The sequence below is a fragment of the Aspergillus steynii genome (genome assembly GCF_002849105.1).
Source record: "Aspergillus steynii IBT 23096 chromosome Unknown P170scaffold_4, whole genome shotgun sequence".
In the NCBI taxonomy this organism is placed as follows: Eukaryota; Fungi; Ascomycota; class Eurotiomycetes; order Eurotiales; family Aspergillaceae; genus Aspergillus; species Aspergillus steynii.
The window spans coordinates 495701-518671 of NW_020194401.1; the positions used below are offsets into that span (position 1 = coordinate 495701).

At 44.1% G+C, this 22971-nt stretch overlaps 5 protein-coding genes across 5 annotated transcripts; 3 read left to right on the forward strand and 2 right to left on the reverse strand.

The window, feature by feature from the left end:
- Positions 1–282: 282 nt before the first annotated feature.
- Positions 283–1057, forward strand: P170DRAFT_425790 (uncharacterized protein; the record flags this gene model as incomplete). The annotated part of the gene is made up of 5 exons (XM_024847671.1): positions 283–358; positions 407–461; positions 512–538; positions 690–967; positions 1053–1057. 5 exons carry the CDS (start codon positions 283–285, stop codon positions 1055–1057), a joined length of 441 nt encoding a protein of 146 aa, XP_024704073.1.
- Positions 1058–1978: 921 nt separating this feature from the next.
- On the forward strand, positions 1979–2593 carry P170DRAFT_425791 (uncharacterized protein; the record flags this gene model as incomplete). Its single annotated transcript, XM_024847672.1, has 2 exons — positions 1979–2158; positions 2240–2593. The coding sequence occupies 2 exons, from the start codon at positions 1979–1981 to the stop codon at positions 2591–2593; spliced, it is 534 nt and encodes a 177-aa protein (XP_024704074.1).
- A 6409-nt stretch (positions 2594–9002) lies between these two features.
- On the forward strand, positions 9003–9386 carry P170DRAFT_329255 (uncharacterized protein; the record flags this gene model as incomplete). Its single annotated transcript, XM_024843358.1, has 1 exon — positions 9003–9386. A coding segment is annotated over one exon (384 nt), but the record flags the coding sequence as incomplete, so codon positions are not given.
- Positions 9387–14735: 5349 nt separating this feature from the next.
- On the reverse strand, positions 14736–17999 carry P170DRAFT_383075 (Pfs, NACHT and ankyrin domain protein; the record flags this gene model as incomplete). Its single annotated transcript, XM_024845630.1, has 3 exons — positions 16772–17999; positions 15821–16664; positions 14736–15765 (listed from the first exon to the last, which is right to left on the reverse strand). Coding segments are annotated over exons 1-3 (2997 nt in total), but the record flags the coding sequence as incomplete, so codon positions are not given.
- A 948-nt stretch (positions 18000–18947) lies between these two features.
- Positions 18948–20941, reverse strand: P170DRAFT_455646 (uncharacterized protein; the record flags this gene model as incomplete). Its single annotated transcript, XM_024851550.1, has 5 exons — positions 20635–20941; positions 20058–20450; positions 19781–19910; positions 19481–19522; positions 18948–19447 (listed from the first exon to the last, which is right to left on the reverse strand). Exons 1-5 carry the CDS (start codon positions 20671–20673, stop codon positions 18948–18950), a joined length of 1104 nt encoding a protein of 367 aa, XP_024704077.1. The 5' UTR covers positions 20674–20941.
- Positions 20942–22971: the final 2030 nt, after the last annotated feature.

Here is a 22971-nt window from a genome sequence, read left to right on the forward strand (position 1 = left end):
ATCTTCTAGTGGGTTTTATGGTTCCTCTATGACAGTTGCTATGACCCGCGTGTTTTTAACACCAGCCTCTGAGAGGCGTTCAGAAAGGCACATTATATCTTTGATATAGTAGAGACCGGGACCGGGTTACACTTAAGATCGAAATTTGGTGTTATTGTAATTAGTATTGCAAAGGAGACTAGGTCCTTTGTCTTTGGAAATTTTAATGCTGCCGAATGATCTACTGGTGAACACGGTCAGCCAATCAATTCCCATGCCTTATTTCCCTTTCTAGCTGCTGTCATGTTCACTTCGACATATGCCACCTGTTTATCAATTCCGCTTGGTCGTCATGACAGAAATATTGCTTATGAACAAGGTATGTGAGGGTCTTGAGGTCCATATCACTGACTCGGAGTGAAAGTAGAGCACTGGTTGTTCCGCGCCGAAAACATCCAGGGTGAACCTTTAATATGGGAAGTGTGAGTTAAATTAGCCTTTGCTGCTTTGATAATCTGCTAACTCCGGCAAGAGCGAGAGCTACCGCCGCGGCACCATTGTGAGTATGCTTGAGAGGCATCTCTCTGGACCTCTGACACCCTTCCCAGCCCTAAGTAATTCGCTTTCATTGCTCCAAACAAGAAGTGGGGAGGCGTATTTCGGCCGTCGGCAGCTGTGGGGTTTACTTGGTTTACTAATTGGTTTGAAAGTTACTTTTCGCCCGCGCACATCCGTGCCATAGGGTCTTTCCAGGATGGAGGGTTGAGGGATAATTTTGCGGCTGGTATTGCCAGGCGAGTCAGTTGCTGTATCTGGCCGTCTAGGGCTAGAGTTAGCAGGTTAATCTTCCTAGGCACTGGAAAGACTGAAAGCCCCGGTCTCCGGTTGCCGTATTTCTGTTATGTGTTCCGCGACGGTTTTATCTGTAGGGGATATAATGCCTTGATGTCTAATCTTGATATTGAGCTGAAGTGGCTGGAACTCCAAAGTAAGCTCGACAATGGTATAAGATAAGACTACCTATGGTTGAACGTCAAGTTGCACGACATTCTATGCACTATTGACGATATTAGTATGATAGATAGTTACTGAAATCTGGTCAGTACCCAAATTGAAGCAGCCAGATAGACTAAGAAGACGGCGATAGCCCTTTTAGTGGCCCGCTTTTACTTTAAGTTGGATGATTCCTTGACGCAGCCTTGGCATTCTTCGCCAGGTTGGTACTGTGGTATAATCCGCTGCAAAGGCCCAGCCAGGCATATTTTGGAGGCCCTCTATAATCTCTACCCTAGCAATATGGATTTTGTTACTGATACAGGCTTCCTGAGCTAATTCGGTGGACCGGCAGGCATTTGCTCTCGATGTGGGCGTTATATTAAATCTATTTTAGTTTTTGTCTATTATCCCAAAGAACCCCTGAATGTTTATATTTAGACAGGCCGGCAGGAACGGTGGAAGATCAGCGGGTTCCCGGCCAGCCTGTGGTTATTTGCAGAGGTCAAGAATTTACATGATACATTTGGCTGACTGAGTTATGATCGACCCGCTGCAGCTCCATGCGCCGCCTGTGATAGTTGGGAGGGCTGTTTACGGAACGAGGCGCCGGGGGGTCCGCCTGTATCGATGTCAGCGGAGACCAGAACTAAGCGTCTTTGTGTTGTGGGGGAGATCCGCGACCAGACTGGCTGATCTGATAGCGCAACCTGGGTAATACTGTCTTTTAGGCTTCGGTAAACTGCCAAGTTGACGCCACTCTACCGGTTTGATGTTAGATCAGCGATTCTTGCTTGTAATTTACCAGTCTAGAACTTCGAGACAGGAAGCTTGCCACGGCAAGGTGGGTCGGTTTGATTGAAAGTCGCTAGGCCGACGGACTGGCGGAGTTACTACCGGATCTGTGTGTAAATGTTTTGTCCTTCCAGTCCAAAATATTATAAATAAACCACTCTATGGGCTTATATCTTCGCTGGCGACCTGTCTGGCGACGTTAGCTACCAGCATGTCCGAAAGTTACAGCATGAGCGATTTTACTAAAATGGTCAATGCTATTGTGGACCAGGTTCTGGAGCTCTCCCTCCTCTATGATTGCCGGGCCTACCTCCTTGTGGAAAGTGACAATGGTATTGTTATATTTAATTCCGTGGAAGATCCCTTATGGCCACCAGATGACCGATCTCTTGTAAGTCGTTTCTACTATAGAATCCTTGTTTACCCGTTAAGTGTTTGGTCTTTCCAGAGTTCCCTTAATCGATTATTACAGAGGCTATACAGCAGCTGGGAAATTTTGGCGCGCGCCATAGGGGAAGAACGGAAAGATCTCATCCAGTTGCTGGTCTACATCTCTGAGGTAGCCAAGGGGCCCCTTGCTCTGGCAGCTGAATCAACGCAAGATGAGCAAGCTCTTGGCGCTGGAGCTTTCGAAGGCCCCAGAGCAGATGAGCAGGACGAAGACAGAATTGTACAGGAAGAGGATAATGCGGATGACGAAAAGGGCGAAGGGGACCAAAGAGCAGTAGAGAACGCGGAGCATGGCGAGGAGGGAAGGGGCCATGAGACTTACATATGGAGTGGGGACGCCACTGATTGGTACGGTAGCAAGGCTCAGTTGCAGTAGGCCATCAATGACAGGCGTTTCACGCTGAGCTTTGAAATTACTACAATGGATTTTCTCCTGACCACCAGGGTATATAAGATATTCTAGTTTCCCATCTTCTTTATGGCTACGGCACAGGACGTCTGCAACCACTTTTCCGATATACACAATGTGTTTCGGAGCTCTTGAAGCCAAGATGGACTTGATTGAGCTGCTATATTTTGCTATTTTTGCAAGTACTGCTGTGCTTTTATTAATGCTCTGCCTGTACTGAAGGTTGCTTTTTTGTTTATTCTAACGGTTCTCGTTGCTGGGATCTGCCAGTATCTACTATCTTTATCTCTAATACCTGGTTTATCTAAGATTTAATCCCTGAATTATTGGTCTGGCAAAGCTTTCACTGCTCCAGATAATTGGTTTTCTTATTTATGTTGTTGGTACTATTGTTTGCAATGTAGCAGGGCTACATAACTTGCAGGAGCGTGTTATATGTGCTGCCCACCTGTCCTTAATCAATCTCTGCCTACTGTTTTTGTCCGGAGGCCGCGAGTTTAGTGCGTATCTCTTGGGTATATCGCGAGAGATATACAGCATGGTTTATTGTATCGCGGGATTTATGGCTGCCGTCCAAGCTGTTGTGTATGTTGCTCTTGCTTGTCAGAAGACTTGGTTTACGACTGCAGATGATGCTTAATATTATGGACTACTTGTAAGTTACTCCAGACGCTGTTCAGCTGCTGTATTAAAGTGTCGGCTAATTTTTTTTATTATATCTAGGCTGGCTGCATGTTTATCTCGCTCTTGATCCTGCCGCTGGTGAAATACTGAGTGTATAAGCTTTTCCTGGTAACCTATCTGGTATGTGTTTTCCTAGCACTCTACCTGCTGTGGAAATATATCCAGCTGGCTGCAGAAACGGCGCGCAGATTTATCCTGGTATGCCTTCTTATATTCTCTGTGACTGGGGTGCTCCAGGTACTCCGCGTCCTTTTCCGAAATGTAGTATTTGGGAAGCACGCTTTGCGGGTAAACATCACACTATTTATTAAAGATATAGTCCGTGCAGAGTTATGTCTTCTGTGACCGTGGACAGTGCGTGCAGGTGAGCGAGTTACCTTGGATGTACCGGCTATTGATCTATTTTATTTCTTCCAGGCGCACTTGTTCAGTATCACCTGGTGGGAGAAAAACCAGGATAGTGAAGCAGACCGGGTGTTTCTGTTTTTTCGCGCTTGAACTGGTTTCACGCGGAAAGTTCTTAGTTACTTAAAGCCCGACCGCGGATACTGGGTGTGGATTGATAGGCTATTTAGCCCATCTGCAGTCTACCGGGGCGGTATTACTCGGGACCTAGGTGACTACGGCCATATCTTTATGGTCACGACTGGGATCGGCATTGCCGCTTAGCTCCTATACATGAAAGAACTGGTGCAGAGGCGTTGATTGGCGGGTGTTTGTACGCAGAGAATCTGCCTCATCTGGTAGCTTGATTGTATTGGAGATTATAAATGCGCCAGGGACTGGCTTTAACATTTGGTTAAGCTTGATAACAGATATATAAGTTCCCGATTTGCTTATCTTGTTCCGGTATGGTTCTGATGTCTCACTGGATGTTTACGTGACAATAGATGCTAAAGGTCTTGGTTTATGATCCTATGAGCAAGGATTAGGAGGTCCGGAAATTTGGCCACCATGATTTAATTACGGTTTATAGTGGTAAGGCGAACTAGGGGGAGGTACTGTCCTAAGAGAAGCAGGATCGAGCAGGGAGGATATTAGTATCTGGTAATTTACCTCTTAATAATTAATCTAAATGGCGTGCTAACAGAGCCGGGTTAAGTCTCTATTTAACAGAAGATCTGCGCAAAAATATAGCGCTTAGTAAGAGAGAACGTGAGGGATGATATGGAGCTTTTTGAGTTGGAATTTTAGTTTTAGCAGGAAAAACGAGATTGGCTGTTCTTTATTACACCGTAGGTTACCCCTGTGGGTACAGCAATCGACGCAGCCGGCTTGTGAGAAGCTGGGTTCACTTAGATGTGCGGCAATGTTCAAAGATATATAATGAGCTCTACTGGCATGAAAGTCAATACTCAATTTATGGGCTTGGAACTATCATATCATGTTTGTCCTAATCCATAATATATCCTGAGGCTTCGAACAAAGCATTGCTCGGTATTTAAAAAAGAACTGATTTGAGAATTACTTGCCATACTCAGCTGGCTAAATATATCTGTAAGATATTATAATGACAAAGGTTCATGGCAGAGACTGATGCACCTCAGATAAGACTCTAGGGATTTATATTATGCTATCGTAAATCCGTCTGAGGCCTGAAGGAGATACAGAGTATGTGTGGTATATAGAAAATACGCAGATCAAGAAGCTTTTCGAGAGATATTTGAGTGAGTACTCTGTAAGTAGCCTCTCGATGTTGATCGAAGAAGTAGGATGTTTATTCTGGGCCGTCCAAGCGTCCGAAAGTGTTTATTTCCTAGTCTAATCCATGAATTACACTCTCTACCCAGCTACTGATGCTGTGGTAGTATTCAGCAGCTTGATCCTCGAAAGATTAATTGATCGCTTTATTCTCAGAGAATTTAGCTCTTGCCGAGGAATTGGAAAAGGCCAATAATAATTTAGAGAAATATTACCAGAAGAGGGAGGAGATGAAGACAGAGGTTTTTAGGCTGGAAGAGGAGCTAATAATAGCTAATGCTAGTATTGAGATGTGGCGGAAAGAAAACAAGAATTGGAGGGCAATAGTAGAATATTATTAAGGCCGGATGTGCCAATGGTCCGACGGAGTCAACCAGATCAGCCGATTCTTATAAGGACTCAAAGCTGAAATACCAACGATGCCTATGGGCTACAACTAATAAGGGTTTCCTTGCTGGACGCCTTCTTGCCCTTATGAGGCCTACTTGAAACAGAAATTTTCACATGTGCATCATGCATTTGGACCCGTGAATCGCGGGTTAAATGATCACCTTATACAACTAAGTAACATTATATATATGAATATTACCCAGTAATTATCCGGCTTGGCTAAGTGACCCTGACTCTTTAGTTGAGAGATTTTTGGTAAAAAGGTCGGAATATTAGAGACGGTGGATGTTCTACTAAGTGTGATATCGGTCCACGAAGAACCTGTTATACCATAGGTATTGTATGTGATGGAAGTAATGTCCATCCCCCATATTCCATGTCCAATTGAATATTGGTGGGTTTGAAATACCGGCGAAGCTGTAACTATGGTGTGTGCAACAGCCGACATAGATGCAGCTGAGTAAAGCTTGGCGCTACAAAGGAGGTTAGTTAAAGTCGACTACTAAGCATTGTAAATCATACCCGACACAACTAGTTCATTGACAAAATCACGGTCCTCACTAAGCGATTATAACAATAAATTTCGCTTCGTTTAGGAAGGGCAAGAGTGTACTAAGCATGCTGTATATGCCTATACTTGGGACGATAATCGGATCTTATGGTTGAGTTCGGGCTTAAGATGCCGAGCTATTCCACTAATACCTAGAATACGTCACAGTATACATACAAAAATTAGACGTAGTTATCCAAGACTTGTAATAGTCAGATTGAATGAAACGTAATTTAACGGGCGGGTAATAGCGTGAAAAATAGCGGCCTTCTTATACCGTAATTTCCCTGATTATGCGATAATACATATCTGCGCCCTCAGTAATAAAGGTGCCTCTGGATTCCTAGTTCTTTGTCTAAAGTAGGATAAATTACTATAGGAGTGGAATTCAGGGGTGTATCTTACCTAATATTACACGATGTAATACAAACGGCGGTAAATTCGATGCTTGCTTAGACAGAATGACCAGCATATACCAGTATTACTTTTGGCGGCCTGTACCTTTCATTTAATACACCTTCTAATTTTGAGTCACAGGTGGATGACAGGGTAATTTTGATTAATTCGATTTTATTTTATTTTATTTTATTTTTTGTTAGCAACAGGAAGGTTAAAATATTACAGCGCGTTTTAAAGCCGGGCTGTGGTGCTTTACTGCTCCATGTTGGACTTATGGGGCATAAGAGACATTCTAGACTTAATGGACAGGGGCACGCGATCCGTCCACCGAGGAGTTACTGTGTGCCGCCACAAAGTGACGCGGCAGCACTGATATTTACATGAGAACCGGAGTCCATCTCATCAATCTAATATAGAATGGCAAATGAAATTACAGCATTACCTGTTGATTGTCAGAATAAGCTCAAGGTATAGTTAATTAAACACAAAGAGTCTTTTTGTTAGGTGGTGGCTTAGGCACAGCACTGCCCAGGCATGTCAATTTTCTTATCACTAGACCTATGCTGTTCGAGACAGCGACGATTCTTGCTCATAAAGAATCTAAGCGAACGAACTACCCTTCCACACCCTAGAACATTTGTTGGTTAATCATGGCGGAAGAATCGTCCTACTTCCGCGGATATGCGAGAATTGAACTGAGGTGCCTTGAATTTGAGTGTTCATATTTTGGAAGAAGGATATTGAATCTATCGCATTTAAAAGTCTTGCAAGAAAAGTTTGAAACTGATAGTTACACTTGTGAGGAGCCATGAAATTTTATCGCAGCTGTGGTAACCAATGACCTCCTGGAATGGATTATCGCCTAATCTGATTTGAGCTTAGAGACTCTGAAAGATGACACTAATTTGTTGTGGTTTACGGTCCTAAAAGATATTCGAATCCTGTGTTTATACGGAAAGCATCGGGTGGAAGCTGTTAAACGCTCTCTTCTGCCAGGTGATTGTTGGTGGTCTGTTGCTCTGTATTCCAAAGGTAAGTCTGTTATGATTGTGACCAGGCCATGTGAGCTAAATCATATGAGATCTTCCGGACAGCCTCTGATATCAGATATGTCTATATCAAGACCCAGAATTCGCCCCAGGGGATGTCTTCCGCAATTGGAGATACTGCGAACTGGCTGGTTATGATAATGCCTCTTTCTGGCAATCCTTAATATCCACTTACTTCCGAAAAGATATTAATAGCTTGAAGTAATATTATAAGGGTATTATGCAAAGCATGGATCGACTTATTACTTTTCCAGGACTTTGGATAAACTTTTGCTTTATATTTATTTGATGGATTATACAGATTAATTGTCCGAATGTTAGTATAATACTCAGAAGTTATATATTCTCTTTTGCTTATACCAAGTTGCAGGAGATCATGCATTATTTGGATTGTATATATAAGATATGGTCGAGTTCATGTGGAAAATTTCCCGAGGCTGTTGATGGCCGGTCAACAAAATTAATAAAGAACCTGATGCCGCGATAATTGAATATGGACCGGTCTCAAATAGTTTGATTGATTAATAATAACACCCTTTTCCCATCGCTGACCAGGGTGTCCGATCACGAATCAGTTACAGAAATCCTGTCTAGCACCCCAGGGAGGATCTTAACCTTTTATTTTATGATCTAGGATATGTTGCTCTGGCATCCGTGTTCGATTGCTCTGAAGAGACTAATACTAGGTAAGTATAAAGACTTGCAATATGCGATTATGTTATGGTTTAATCCTAGTGGGGTTGATTGGCCTGTTTAGGTTACTGAGGATGTTATCGAATCTATAAATTCCTAAGTGTGCCATGAGCATAAATTATATCTGTAAAGGCTGAATTTAGCATGGATGCAATTCTGGTGTTTTGTTATTTAATATGTAGAGAATCTCACTAATATTAAACTTGCCGGGCACAAGTCGCCTATAACTGAGGTTTAAGTCTTTAGACCAACCCAGCGGGAATCTAACTACCGGCTTAGTCTCCTGGCTAGGCGACTAGGGTTTGAGTTGGCGCCAATTAATTCTCTTTGCGATGACACATTCTTATAACCTAATATTAAAGTGTACTTGCTCGGTCGATGTCCTGCTAAAATCTATGATCTTCCTACTTGTTGGGAAAACAGTGCATCCCGGAACATTATTCAACATCTAACCCGACCTCAGGAAAAGAGAGACTATATAATAAATATCCTATTTTTTACAGAGCAGACGTCCAAAGCCTTAAAGTAATGCAGTCTGCCATCTTTTGAATCCTACTAAAGAGACCGCAAATCGCTTTTCCTTCCGTGTATATATAGCTCCGATTAACTAATGGGAGAATTCCCTTCCTCTTTTGCTATCGGGCGGGATGTTATATTTAGCTTTCTGGGTGAAGATATAATTCCAGTGGAGTGCTCTATATTATGGATGGCTTTGTCGCCTGTGAACTTTGACACCTACCTGCTAGGAACACCTTTAATCAAAAGCTGCTATAATTTGCCTCCGGAAGTGACCTCAGATCTCTGGTTGTAGATAGATGCTTCTGTCGACCTCGAGAACACGCCTAGTGTACAACTCCAAAGAGGCCTTTATACGGATCATGAAATTATTGTTTGCCCTCTGAAAGTAGCAGGCTTTGATGATGAGGCTCTTATTATATTATTAAATCAGCTAACTAATATATCGCATGATCATAGTATAAATAATATTTTAGAAGCTTGGTTTCGATCCAACAATATATCACTAGCTGTTTTTTACTTGTTCAAGTCACGGCAATATATCAAATTCGCATTTGATAATCCTAATCTCGACTCACAGCTCAAGGAGTTTGTACTTAATGTCGCAAATGATTATTCTCTAGCGGATTTTCGAAAAGGATTGCTTAATTGGGAGGAAGTTATCAAAAATATTTATCAGATAAACATGATACTTGTCTATAAAGAGCTAGAGCACAAACAACTGACAAGTACAAACCTTCGGGAATATGTCTGTTCATTTAACAACTATACAGGAGAGTTTCTTTATCAACAGCGAGTGCATCAACAAAGAGTCCATCAAAAGCGAATTAATCAGAAGCATATCTACCAGGAAAGGAACCTCGAAAATCAGGACAGTTCGACTGGAAGAAAGAGACGCGGTGAAAGATCACCTTCTGAAGAGACAGAATATTAGATGTGAATTTCCTAGGTCGATTTCTCATGATGAATAAAACACTTAAGGACTGCGGTCATGAGAGAACTGAGGTCACCAGCGAACTGCAGTCATTAACAGACTGCGGGCATAAGAGGACTGCGGTCACCAGCGAACTGCGGTCATGAGAGGACTGCGGTCACCAGAGGACTGCGGTCACCAGCGAACTGCGGCCATAAGAGGACTGCGGTCACCAGAGGACTGCGGTCATAAGAGGACTGCGGTCACCAGAGGACTGCGGTCACCAGCGAACTGCAGTCATTAACAGACTGCGGTCACCAGAGAACTGCGGTCATGAGGACTGCAGTCACAGTAGAATCGGCTATTTGTGACCTAAAGTTCTCAAAATATACCTAATCAACTGTTTAGAAGTCTGTCAAAGCCCTATAATACAGCAATTTATTCTAGCCTCGCATTCTTGACCTATATTCTATCGCCTGATAAGTAAAGATCCGGAGGCGCCTAATGCTAGGTGATTTAAGAAGGAAGTCGTCCTGTAATTATTAGCTTAAATTTTCTATAGAAAAAAGAGTTATATTACCTTAAGCAGTTGTTGAATTAATGTTCTGTCTGTTATCTTTATGAAATTATAGCAGAGCTCGCTGACATCGCGATGTTGGAGCTGTAGACCACCCGGATCCCGCGTATAAGTGGCCGGCTCTTTGATATTCACTAGCAATATACTAACCGCCCAAATATCATCGGTAAACCCTGTAGCTCTAGATCCAAGCACCAACTCTGCTATATTGGCTAAGAGATTTTAGTCCTTGTCCTCCTTAGGTCCAACATTAATCATACCTAGTTTCAAGTTACAGGTGAATAATAAAAGAAGAATATTCTTAATATTCAGCTGCCCATAGGTTGTTCCCAGCCTATCATGGATGTATTGGAGACCTTGCAAAACCTGAGAGTAAGGATTAGTATACTCATATGCTCAGCTTGGAAGAATATCGGTTACCTCTTTATTAATAATTGCAAGATCTATCTCAGTAATCACTTGTCAGCTGGTCGCTCGTACCTGGTATAATAAGATCTTGAGTAGTTCATAGACTGGATGCACTGTTTCCGGTCCTAGAAATATGTTAATAAGGCAAATAATATTGACAGGGTTATCCTGTAAAGCCTGTGTAAGCTGACGATACTATGTGGAGCTCACTCGAGTATTGTGCTCTTTAATCATAACAAGCCTGTGGTTAACAGTGTTGCTATGGGTGAAAATCCCGGGACCTGCTTGGTCTGACATAAAAAGTTAATGGTATTTCTGCCATAATTCCTCTAATAGTGAGGTCGATTCTTTGTGATGCGGAATAACAGGAAACCGAGTATTCTTTATAACTGTTTTATTACCCGTCCGAGACGGGACCTCATTTATTTTCGGTAGCTTATAAGAGGTATCTCTTTTTCCATCTTCATAATCTGGTGGTATTGAAGTCTCCAATTTCTTTAACGCATCAGGTCTGTTTCTATCAGGCTTGGCCAGGGATAAGGGTAGTACGGTCTGGCGCTTGGTGGTATTCTTCGAAAAATTAGACGCATCCATGAGCAAATATCTTCAACGAAGTGGTCTGGATCAGGACTAAGAGGGAAGCAAATTGAAGGGAAACGAATAGCTAACTCAGAGGACCTTCTCGTTAACATAGTGTGGTTAGGTCTGGGCCGGAACATTCATTATGCCTTTAATATTTTAATATGTGGTTCGTGACATTCTTTGGGCCTAGGAAAAAATTACGATACATCATTTACTATGACTTCTGACGTCCTGAGCATGCAGCAACACCTTATACTAGGGTATTTGCATGGTTTGCACTGTTTGATCCGTTTCTCCCACATAGTGGGTTTGTTTACTACTTCACGCAGTAAATCGCTGTTCTTTTCTTTCCTCAACCTAGTGTTTCGTAACTAGCTTACAATAAAGAGTATTTTTTCATTCTTGAGCTTATCACATGATTGACAGTATGTTACATTGTTATTCTCTTCCTTATAAAGTTGAGAAAAGATCTGCGAGGCTATGTCTATGATGACTAGAAGAACGAGAGGGTGTTAAACTAAACAAATCTACTAATGCGACCAGCACCCAGGGTCAGTTGAAGATTTAAGGAATAATAAGCAGAGTGAATGCGTGTAATACATTTAGCCCACCTCTCAAAAATACACCCCACTCATTTCGAGGTTTTGACGCAATTTATCCTATTGGCGTTAACTTTAGCCAAGTCGTTTTTCGTAACGTAAGGCCAGGAGTTTTGGTCATTGGCTCAACTAAGGAAAATCTGCCTATTTAATCCCCACCCATTAAAAACAGGAATTGTCGATCGACAGTTTCAGGGGGGGATTTTGTAACATTACCTGGAGTGTGCTTCCTATTGTTACAGTAGGCACCATGAATCTCTGATTATTACGTGTCTAGTGGGTCCTAGCTCCTTCCTAATAGCGTTAGCTGTGTGTATGTAATTTTGCTTTTTGACTTGGCTACCCAATCTACCGTATTGGTATTCTCGTGCATATTAGTTCTTTATCTTACCCGAATCGATTTGTGGTATTAGATCCTATTTATCAAACGAATCGCGTGAATTGCTGGTAATTCTTATTTCTACTTGATGTGCATTCCTCTTTTAGGAGGCCTGAAATATTACAAGGCAAGGCCAGAAGGCGCGTTCTAATATAGCGCTTGCTTGTTGCCTACACTAGAATTCCTTATATATCGGGCTCTCCTAGCTGAAAGACAAAGTCCATTCGAGCCTCACAGTTTGTATCCTCTGTTGGTGAAGATGCTCGGAGCCGGGCGTCAGACATTTCTCCCGCCGGGGCTGAAGAACGAGCCTGAAGAGAGGGGTCCACTCCACGAACAGAGCTTGGAGACCACCCTTCCTCTTCGGGCCATTTGGAGCGCTCCTGATAATACAGGACTACCTGTTGTGTTCAAAAAACAAAGATTTCCTCCTGTTATAAAGAGGCTGTATCTTCCTATTCTACCGGTGTCCAGTGGCCTGAACTCTTTGGCTCTTGCGGCTGTCCACATGTACCCAGTGTCTTTTTTCAAGACCTATCTGTTGGAAGTGCTCCAGATACGTCCAGACCAGATTGTTAAAACATTTTATAAAAATTTAGTTAACCTGGAAGAAGCCTATCTTAGTCATAGATCGATAGTTATTGCATATGACAGCTATAGTATCTTACTTAAGGAGATTCGTCGAGCGTCCAACATCTTTTTCAATGATGCAGGTGCAGTAGCGTGTATCTGCCGGGAGGTATGTACCTTTTTCCCCTGCCTTTCTTATTACAATAATGAGCATACGCTCACATCTGACCATCTTCTCAAGGGGCTCAAATACATACATAATGAAGTTGGCATCACACATAGCAATCTATTGTGCTGTACAGTTATCCTGACAGACAGAGGACAAGTGAAGATCAGTAAGTCATGCTACTTTGATGAAATATGAACCCAACCTAACCTGGAAACTGCTTGGAAAGCCGACGTTGGAGATGGCATGGTCCGCGGCCGAGGTATCGACGACAGAACTATGGACAACCGTGCCGTGGGCCAGATCGCAGCTACGCTATTGAGGCTCGATTGCTTAGAAGAGGATCTATCTGGACCGTACCTTGAAGCCGAGAGCTTCATACATGTCTCGTCAACTGTAACGGTGGATGAGTTACTTAACGTTAGATGCCCTGAATGAACTCAAGAGAAGAATTTAAGCTAATCCAGAGATATTAGCATCGCTTTCTCCAGGCGGGGTTCGAACCTTGGTGCCTGCAGTTCCTCGCTATCTTGTCAAAAGTCATACGTTTTACGGTTTGAGGGTCCATCTGTTCTTCTGAGAGCATACGTATATCTAAACATCTGGGTTTACTTGAAATTCCAAGACTATCACTAAAGAGTTGAGAGTAGCCAATGGTAAAATGATTTTTATACCATACTAGATTGATCAAGTCCTAGCAGCTGAGAATGGCTTCATGGTAGACTATGCCAACTTGTTCCAGAGTCACGTATGCTAAGACGAGATCATACGAATCAGATGTATTAAGAACTATACCCATGCTTCGTATTACAACTCTAAGTTACATATCTAAGGACTGCCTAAAGGTGAATACATGTGCATTCCCTCGGGTCCTTTCGAGGTTCGTTCATCGTTGCCGGTCAATATGTTATCTATCATGGATATGACAAAGCCGCGGAGAATAAATGATTCTGCAACTGGCTGACACCCAATACTAATGATGTTAGAAGAGCTGTTTTTCTTTTTTGCCACAAAGTATAGGAAGGGCGAAGACTAGCACAGGGGATTGGCTACACTCCCTTGGCGATCCACAATATTCGAATCTGCTAGAAGCCTCATGTGGCAAGACAAGAGGTATATAGACAAGACATCCCAAATATGAGGGGAATCTGTAAGTAAATTATCAAGCAAAACGCACTATATTAACCAGAGAAAATGCCAAGAGGCCAGATCTATGACCAAGAACTACGCAGTTGTCACTAACGGCCACACAGCTCCAAAGTCAGGTGGCAGCCAGATCAAACGTTGCCCGCCCCTGCTTATCCATTTCTCATTGATAAAGATTTTGGCCCCTGAGTGCTCAATAGAGGAACTCGCTGGTTGACCTTTCAAGGAGAGTAGACCACGGTCAGTTATAAGATAACAGCCATCAGCTGAAAATGCTAAGATATTAACTACTAAATCAACCTCATGTATTTCTTGTTCCGCCTGTGGCCGCATCCCACAGTCGCACCGTCGTATCCCTGATGCCGATGCCACCGTCTGGCCGTCAGGTAAGAAGGCGGCTGCGTTGACCGAGGATGGAAATTGCCATGTATTTAAATAGCCATGCCTACATGGTTTCACGAAATCATAAGAGTGATGAGTGCTGAAGTTAAGACCCGAACATAGTGGAGGTTAAGGAAGGAATTAAGGTTGACCAGAAAATTAGAGGACATAAGAAGGAATTGCTTTGCAAAGTTCGTTAGAGTTCTAGAGCCCAACTTCTTTAGAGCAGTTCGATAATCTCTTGATGGCCTCCTAACGAGGCGGCCTGGAGGGCATTACCGTATCTGCCGCCCTGCGCGTTGATGTCGGCTCCCTTATATAAAAGTAGTCTAACAATCTGTTGATGGCCTCGTAATAAGGCGGCCTGGAGGGCATTACTGTATCTGCCGCCTTGCGCGTTAATGTCGGCTCCCTTATCTAAAAGTAGTCTAACAATCTGTTGATGGCCTCGGAATAAGGCGGCCTGGAGGGCATTACTGTATCTGCCGCCCTGCGCGTTAATGTCGGCTCCCTTATCTAAGAGTAGACCAACAATCTCTTGATAGCCTTCTAACGAGGCGGCATGGAGGGCATTGCCGTAGAAGCCGCCCTGCGCGTTGATGTCGGCTCCCTTATCCAAGAGTAGTCTGACAATGTCTTGATAGCCTTTTAACGAGGCGGCCTGAAGGGCATTGCCGTATTCGCCGCCCTGCGCGTTGATGTCGGCTCCCTTGCTAATGAGATCTCCTGCAGGCGCGAAGAGCCCATTGAGGCAAGTATAGTAGAGCCTGGAAGCTCGCGGAGGGCCAGGGTCATAGTCCCAACTTCTATCGGCCTGATACAAACGACTCCATCGTTGGAATGTCACTTCCTTTTCGAGAAACTTGACACTCTTTTGAACTATGTCTTCAGAATCCTGAGCCAACGCAGCATAGCCTGCCCAGAACTCCGCCGCATATCTTGCCATCGGAAAATGCCCCTTGATCTCTTCATGGGTTCCTTTGATGTCTGTGAGATAAGTCAAGCACGTCGTCGTGATGGAAATGCTGGCAGCCATAAAATTAAAATTAATATTTTTGAGAAGGTACTCTTTGACGGAAAAGTGGGCAAGATGTAACTCTTTATCCTTGGCGGGAACAATTGTCGCTAAGCCGGGACAATAATCCAAGAGATCAGTTTCGCAGAACAACCGACGCTTGGGGTCAAACCCTCTCGACCCGTTTTTAAAATGCGTCGCTATTACTTCTTTGGCCTCCGCTAGCGTGAGAGGTCGCTTGGAGTGCACCAAAAATTGTAGCAGACGTATTGCGTCCATCTTTCGATCCATCGGTATGCTCTCCATCATGCGCTGATATGTCTCATTTAGGTTCCGAGGCAAAGATGCGAGAGCTTCCTCTATAGCTGCCTCGTGAGGACATCGAGCTAGGGTGTCTAATTGACAGAATGCCCATCTGAACCTGAGTAGGGCGTTAGCAAACTATTATTATATCGGTCAAAACAGTAACATCTCACATTCCGTCTGCCCCGTTGCCAACCTTCTTCCGTATTTTATCGAGAAGTCCCTGAGACAAGGGCTTCTCTGTAAAATCCTGTCGTTGAGAGAGTTGTGCTGAGACCCATGAATGGATGTCGGAGTTGACAGCCTGCTTATCAAGTGGTAGGGAACCTTCTCTTCCTATCAAAGTTGGAATGCGGCGCAGAAACTCTGACTCGGGTCGACTGGTATAGAGCATCTGGACATGTGCCAACTCTGGCCTAGATATTATGTCTTCAATCCACGTGAGAATATCATCCCTCGTCGTCGATTCATCTAATGCGTCCAGAATGATAGAGGCCCTATTCTGGACTCTGAGCATCTTGGACAAGATAACCCAGAGTGACTCTGTCTTAGGTTGGTCTTTGCCATTCTGGTGTGCTTGAAATGACGCATCAAGATGAATTGCAGAGTCAACCCGACCTTGGTAAAGCTGAAAAGCAAGCGAACGCAGCATTCTTTCATAGGTCTGCTTTTTGTTGTCGCTAAAGTCAAAGAAAAAGTTGAGGATAGGACCGTCGTTTCTGTTTGCGAGATGATCAAGCACGGTTGTACTGAGAATGGTCTTTCCACATCCTGCAAGCCCGTGCAGCCATATATGTCGACGCGACCCTGAGTACCACAACCGGAAGACGGGGTTCTCTAGGAGCCACGCACCTGTCCCCTCGTAGTGGAGCTTCCTCGCGTGGTTGGCGTTCGTAGAGGGGTCCGGTGGATCAAGCCAGCGTTTGATCTCACGAGTACGAAGCTCAGACTTGAAAGAATCGGTAGTAGCTTTCATTGCGACTGTCGTTCGCTGCATACTTTCGATCTGTTTGTTGACTTTGTGCAGTCAGGACGTATTCTAAAGTCAGATATTATTTTGTCTCGGGTATTTGCTGGTACTTCAGACACCCGCAGCCGACAGCTTCAGGTAGGCAGGTACTAACCCTTTTCCAACATAGCCTTCGCTGAATCCTCGGCGTCAACAACACTGGGCTGCACACTTCCTAAAAGCTCCTTTGCGTATGCAGCGGCCACAGCTGCAGCATATTCTTGCCAGGTTTTCTCTTTTCCCGAGTCTGCATAATCACAAATGCCTCGGATAACAATACATGGGAAGTCATTCATGAGCCCAGCTGCCTCCATCTCCATGCATAGCAAGTGCCTGCCAAATTTCTCGTCGAGGAAGTCTCGGAATTGGGCATCCTTAACAACTTTGTTCCCTGATGCGATCAGACCATGGTGCACCCTCACTTCCCTCTGGGTCCTTGCTCCCTCTGCCATCTCTGATAACTGCCCATTTTCCTCATTTACCGGACCAACGGCCCATGAACCAAGAAGATATGCGAAAATTGCGATGATCGCCTGCCACAGCCTAGACAGGAAGGGGGCTTCACTCGAAGACCGACGCACCCTGTCGGATACCAACAATGGGTCTTCCAAGCCTTCACGCCTGGTGTATTTTGGTGCCAGTCGCGGGAATTTCCTTTCCACATCATCCAGATACTCATCTATCTTTGATCCGTACAATGCATGGCTAGTTTCCAGCAGAATCGACGCATTGAGCAACGCGTTGGGAGGTCTGTTCAGCGAGCCCGTGTGAACAAACTGCCCATCTCGTTCCAGCTTCCCCATATCCCATTGTACCACCCCGTGGTAGTCAGCAACTGGTCGGCTGACCACCACATCTCCCAGATTAACCTTCGACGGATTTCCACCGCCAATCCCTACCATAAGCCCGAACCTGATCGATTGGAACGTGTTTATCATAGACGTCGCAACCGTCGCGGCAGGACTGGTTCCCACATTGGGTAGGCAGGCTATGACGACATTGTGGCCGTATATTGAGCCCAGAATATATGCATTATGGTCATTGCGAGGTTTCGGGAGAGGTTCGTGCTCTTCATCTAGCATGGCTCTGGCTGCGGTCTGTTCTTTTGGAAGGGCGCATACCCATCCGATGGTATAGGCATCGTATTGGAGTCGCTTTCGGCACAGGGATGTTTCAGGACTAGTAATGCTTTGTACTAGTACTGATTGCTCTGGCTGAGATGGGAGCTTCTCAGGCATGTTGGATGAAAAGAGACCTGATTAAGCTGAATGTTCAGAAGAAAGAGGTCACAAAGTGAACACTTGATGGATAGGCGGACGCTGAGTAGCTGTTTTCAAAAAGTTCTAATGTTGTCTATGATGAGAATCTCAGTTGGACTCCAACGAGCTGAAAGAGGGGTATGTCCTCACTCCTCAGCCTCGTCATCATGTGACTTTAGCGCGCTAGGCCAGGAAGATTATCTGTGCTTTTCAGCTCGCCCACACCGCTTCCTGAATGATTTTCTAGCGATCACCCTTCTATGTGGGGTAGTGGTATTCCCAAGAACAGGTCTACCCGATCCAAACATTCAGATCGGATTGTTGTGAATTGAGGCTCTGCATGGAAGATGATAGGGACCTGGTAACTAGTTAGTTAACTATACACAGTTCACAAGTTCTATCCCATTACTCTTGAGCATGTCGTCGCTTGCAAAGCCTTCCTAAACCACCTTCAGCTGGCTGCTATTATGTCCCAGGTTGAGCCTTGCCCTTCCATTTCTATGGCGTTCTGAAGCTAACCTTCGTAGTTCATGAATTGTTGGCCTCTCATATCCCACAGACCATCCTCTCCGAATTAGGTCACCAAGTCTTATGGGATCCTGCCCGCGCTCAACTCATGTGGCATCCCATTTCATTGTCAATGAAGCCATAGTTTCTACTTTTCGACGGAAAATTCATACAATATAACTTCATTGCTCTTGGCCAGCAAACTTGAACTGGTTATGAATATTATAATCATACGGCACAGGCTTAACACCGGAGGTCCATGCCTCATTAGTTATGAGAGATTGGTATAAATAAAGAAATGCAGTTTCAGCTACCGCACCTTCCGCGTTGCTCTACCGCTGCAGCCTGATTTTCAGTGACTTTTACTCAAATCACATGTAATCTTTTGGATTCATGTTCTTTAAGTCTATACCGTCGTTTGAGAGAGTCTGGCCGCTTTTGCATCAGCCGATGATCTAATGTGCATTAATGGAAGTCAATGATTAAGACCTGTTTTAGTTCGGTATTCCACAAGAGATTTTCCGGTCAGAGATCCCGGTGGAGGATGCCTAAAGAGCGAATCTCCTTAACCGACTGAGAAATTATATGCTGAGCGGTCTTGTCGAGGTTTGTCTGGTCCACGCTCTCACCCCCCCAGCCCATAAGAAGTATATGACAGATTTCTCCCGCGCCATGGAGAAAGTAGATCTGGGCTAGATCAATAGCTCCTAGAAAAACTGGAACAGCCGATCCTTGGGCTCGCTGAAGGACACGATAAATGTCCACTTCACGCAACACCTTATTCCAAAGTCGTGACGTCGTCCCTTTGCCGACAATAATGTACCCATATATAGCACATATGATTTTAAATGGCGCACCATAAGACCCACAAGGACCTGTTAGAGTACAGTTATAATCTAGATCCCGATTAAGCTGCGCCTTGAGCTTCTTCGCTAAATCTTCTGCGCTAATTAGATAGCAGTCGTCACTTCTTCCGCCGAGTATATGTAGCTCTGTGTTTAGGCAGTTAGGATCAAGCAGGCCGCCTTACTGTAGCCCTAGAAGGTATATTTGTGTACAATACTGAGCAAAATATGGACGAGATTGCCCGCCCTGGTTCCCTCGAGAATATGTTTAAGTCGCAAGCCGTTGGGTTAGAGAGGACAATATGATTTGGCTAAACCCGCGCTTCTGTCCAGCAGATGCGGCAGGGTCTACCTCAGAATCCAACGAATCCTCTTAGAGATACTGGTCGGATGAAGGCGCGCAGCCAGAGGCCGCTCTTGTCGGCACTCGACAACCTTTAGTGGCGGGAGATCCCGTGGGAGACCCTGCAAGAGGCGATGAAGGCATATACTCAGAGGTAGATTACTCAGGACTAGTGTATTCTGAACTAGCATAGCCCACGTTCGTGACCGGTGGTAATTCAGCCGCTGGGATCTGGGAACGCTCGCTATTGAAACTTGTGTGCCATTTCAGTAGCTTTTTTTCGGCGGCATTCCGCCAGGCCTGACCACGAAAAGGGGTGCGAAAGCTCATCAAACAAGAACACAAAGCTCTCTCAACCCTAGTCCGCGGCCCCGGAACATCGATATCGGGCCCGCCTACATCGTAGTATAACATAGTTGGATTGTTGAAAGGCACCCACAATTACACATCTAGGAGGCCGTTTGTGATAGAAGAGCATCCGACTCTATATTGTATCATCCCATGGAATTGTTGAACAGCCACAGACCCTGCTAGATGTGCAGTATTATATCTTTGCTTTTCAGGCCCATCTTTTAGTATAATATCTGGTTTAACAATTTCCTGCCAAAACTCCATCGGTCGAAATCCTTCGTGTATAGTCTGCACTGAAAGTTTATGGGGGGGTTTGTACTCAACAGTGGTCAGTAAGGCTTTTGATTGACTGTCAACACGGTGGATGCAGAATTGGTCAGGCCTAGACAGTGGGGTGTCCGATCCAGATCGTTCGACCTCTAGCGAATTAGCATGGTTATCAAACCACACACCATCACCAAGCCCAAATTCTTCGCGAGCAGCAGGTATCTTGCATAGCGCCAAAATTATATCATACACATGATCCTCAACAGTAAATCGCTCGTAACTTTCGAGATCTTGTTCACTGCTAATCGGGCGAAATGCAAAACGCCAACCAAGGCCCTCTAGTTTAATCAAGGGCGCAAATAGCTGTGGGGCGTCTTCAGTAGGCTATAGGTAGCGGCAAACTGACGCGTAAATTTCTTGTTGTATAGCAGCGCAATCTGTCCATGGACGGAACTGTATGGGGCAGTATTTTCTGGTAGAAGAAGGGATCTTGCCTGTTGTTGAGCGAGAAGGAGCTTCAGCTTGTAGCGGCCGCCAAAGAAGATTATAATAATGTCGGATGAACTCTCCAAAAGTGGTCTGTCAGTTATGCTCTCTCTCTTGCCTCTCTCTTTCTTCTGCCTGTCTCCTTCCCTCCTCTGCTTGTCTTCTTTCCTCCTCTGCCTTGAGGAAAAGCGCTTTATAGTCCGGGGAGCTGCTTTCACTCATTCTTTTTCTCCTGCAAGAAGGATGAGGAAACCGTATTCCGGCGCTGTCTGGCCCTTTGTGCTTGTTATGGCACGTGTCAGAATTCGGTTCCGGTGGAACGTTTATCCATTGCCCCCTTGCTAAAACCAGGAAGGTCCGCGAAGCTTTTGACTAATGGCACAGTTCTTGGCATTTCGGACCCTCCAAAATGCTTCTACAGCTTTTGGGCTTAACCTGGAAATTTCTTCCCTGACCATGTAAAGAGAATTCTTGTTGAATTTTGCTTTCCTGGTTCTTTTTAGCCGCTGCTGGGCTGCGATCTGGTTACCTCCCACCAGTAACTAATACCCGCTCATCCAGCTGATCAATTACCTTCAATATTTTAGATAAATAATGATAGTTGAGGACATTAATGACCGGGTAGAAGTTTTTATTTGATACTGGGCTGGGGCGCCCTGTTTGAGAAGAAGGACTTATAAGGGGCATTATCATACTACACACACACACATAATTTATTAACGCCCGGCGGCTGAACCGAAAGGGCAACTATCACTGAACTATTATACATATCTAAATATATATGCCTTGTCTCCTCGAAGCCCATGCATGACTACGCTCATTTTATATTATATTAGCAGTCAGTATCATAGTGGGTTCTTGTAGGTTAATAATTTAGTTGGTAGATTAGCTTGAAGGTGCTTCTTTAAGTATTCAACATCCTATTCTTAGTAATTAAAGCGTGTCTACCGTCTCTGGCACAAGATGGTTGTTGTAGGTTAGTTTGGGGAGGATATCATTAGTGTTGGTTATAATAGTTAAACAGCTTTAAGTTGGCCCGTGGTAATTACAAACCGTATAGAAGCTTGTACTACTTCTAAGTTTGGTGACTAGTCCTGATTATTAAAATAAGATTTTCTGCTGAGGAAGAAGGATATATTCTCTTAGTGGGTATAGGTATATTATAGCATTTCTGTCTGTTGTGCGGTCCACTTCCGATATTAAAAAAGGAAGTGCTCAACTGTTTCACTTACTTGTCTATAAGCACACTAGTCTGTCTGTGATATATTGATTTAATAGAGATATCTATTTAATTGTGCCATGCCGGTTTAGAGTTGAGCTAGCACGCTTGCTTCTTTTTATAATAGCCGGTCATACAGCTGCCGGGTGTGTTTGCCTGGGAGTGCTATATTTACTTATTTTATATATTTCCTTATGTTCTCTGGCAGGCCATTTCTAGGGACTGCTTGGGAACATGCGATTTTTAGTATAATTGACTTTATCCTGGGGGCCTGTTCTTGCAGGACAGCATCTTTTTATATTATAGCTCTGGCCTGCTCTTTGGCCAGACCTAGCAGTTTATTATCTTTATTAACGGAGATCTAACAGATATTAATCTAGTTTTCATATCTTTACAGTCTTCTTATCAATTTGTACAGTTGGCAGATGAATTCCTGGCCTAACTGTTGTCAGGGATTCCTTAATATTAGAGCCGCTGCTTTGTTGCTTGTAAGCAGTATAATCCTATAAGCTTTTAATCCTATTGCCGTGTTTAATATATATATTATTACTGCTAGCTCCGCAGAGAATAGATTTTGCTCCGCTCTTGCATTTAATATAATAGAAAAGGTCTTTAATTTCAGTTTTTAATACCGAGGCAGCTGCTTCTCCGTCGCTACCCCAAATCCTACTACTGCATTTCGTGCTGAACTACTGACCGTGATCTGCATTAGTCTATCTGGTTTAGTCTATAACTCCGGGATTACTTGTACATCAGCCTGCACGCGTGCCTCCCATAGTAATAATGTAAACAGATTAATAATTTTAAGTATTTCTATCTTAATGCTTTTCAACGCGTCTGTTATCTAGTATAACAGTAAACAGTAGAACCTCCTAAATTTCTTAATCTGAGCTGTATTTCTGCGGAGGGGATTAGTTTCTGGTAGGGTGTGGATATCTGTTTATATCTTTACGGCCCGTCTCTAGAATTACTGTTATGTAGTAACAATATGGGCCTCCGCCTCTGCTATACTGGTCGCGACCGTGAGGAATGTTCCTA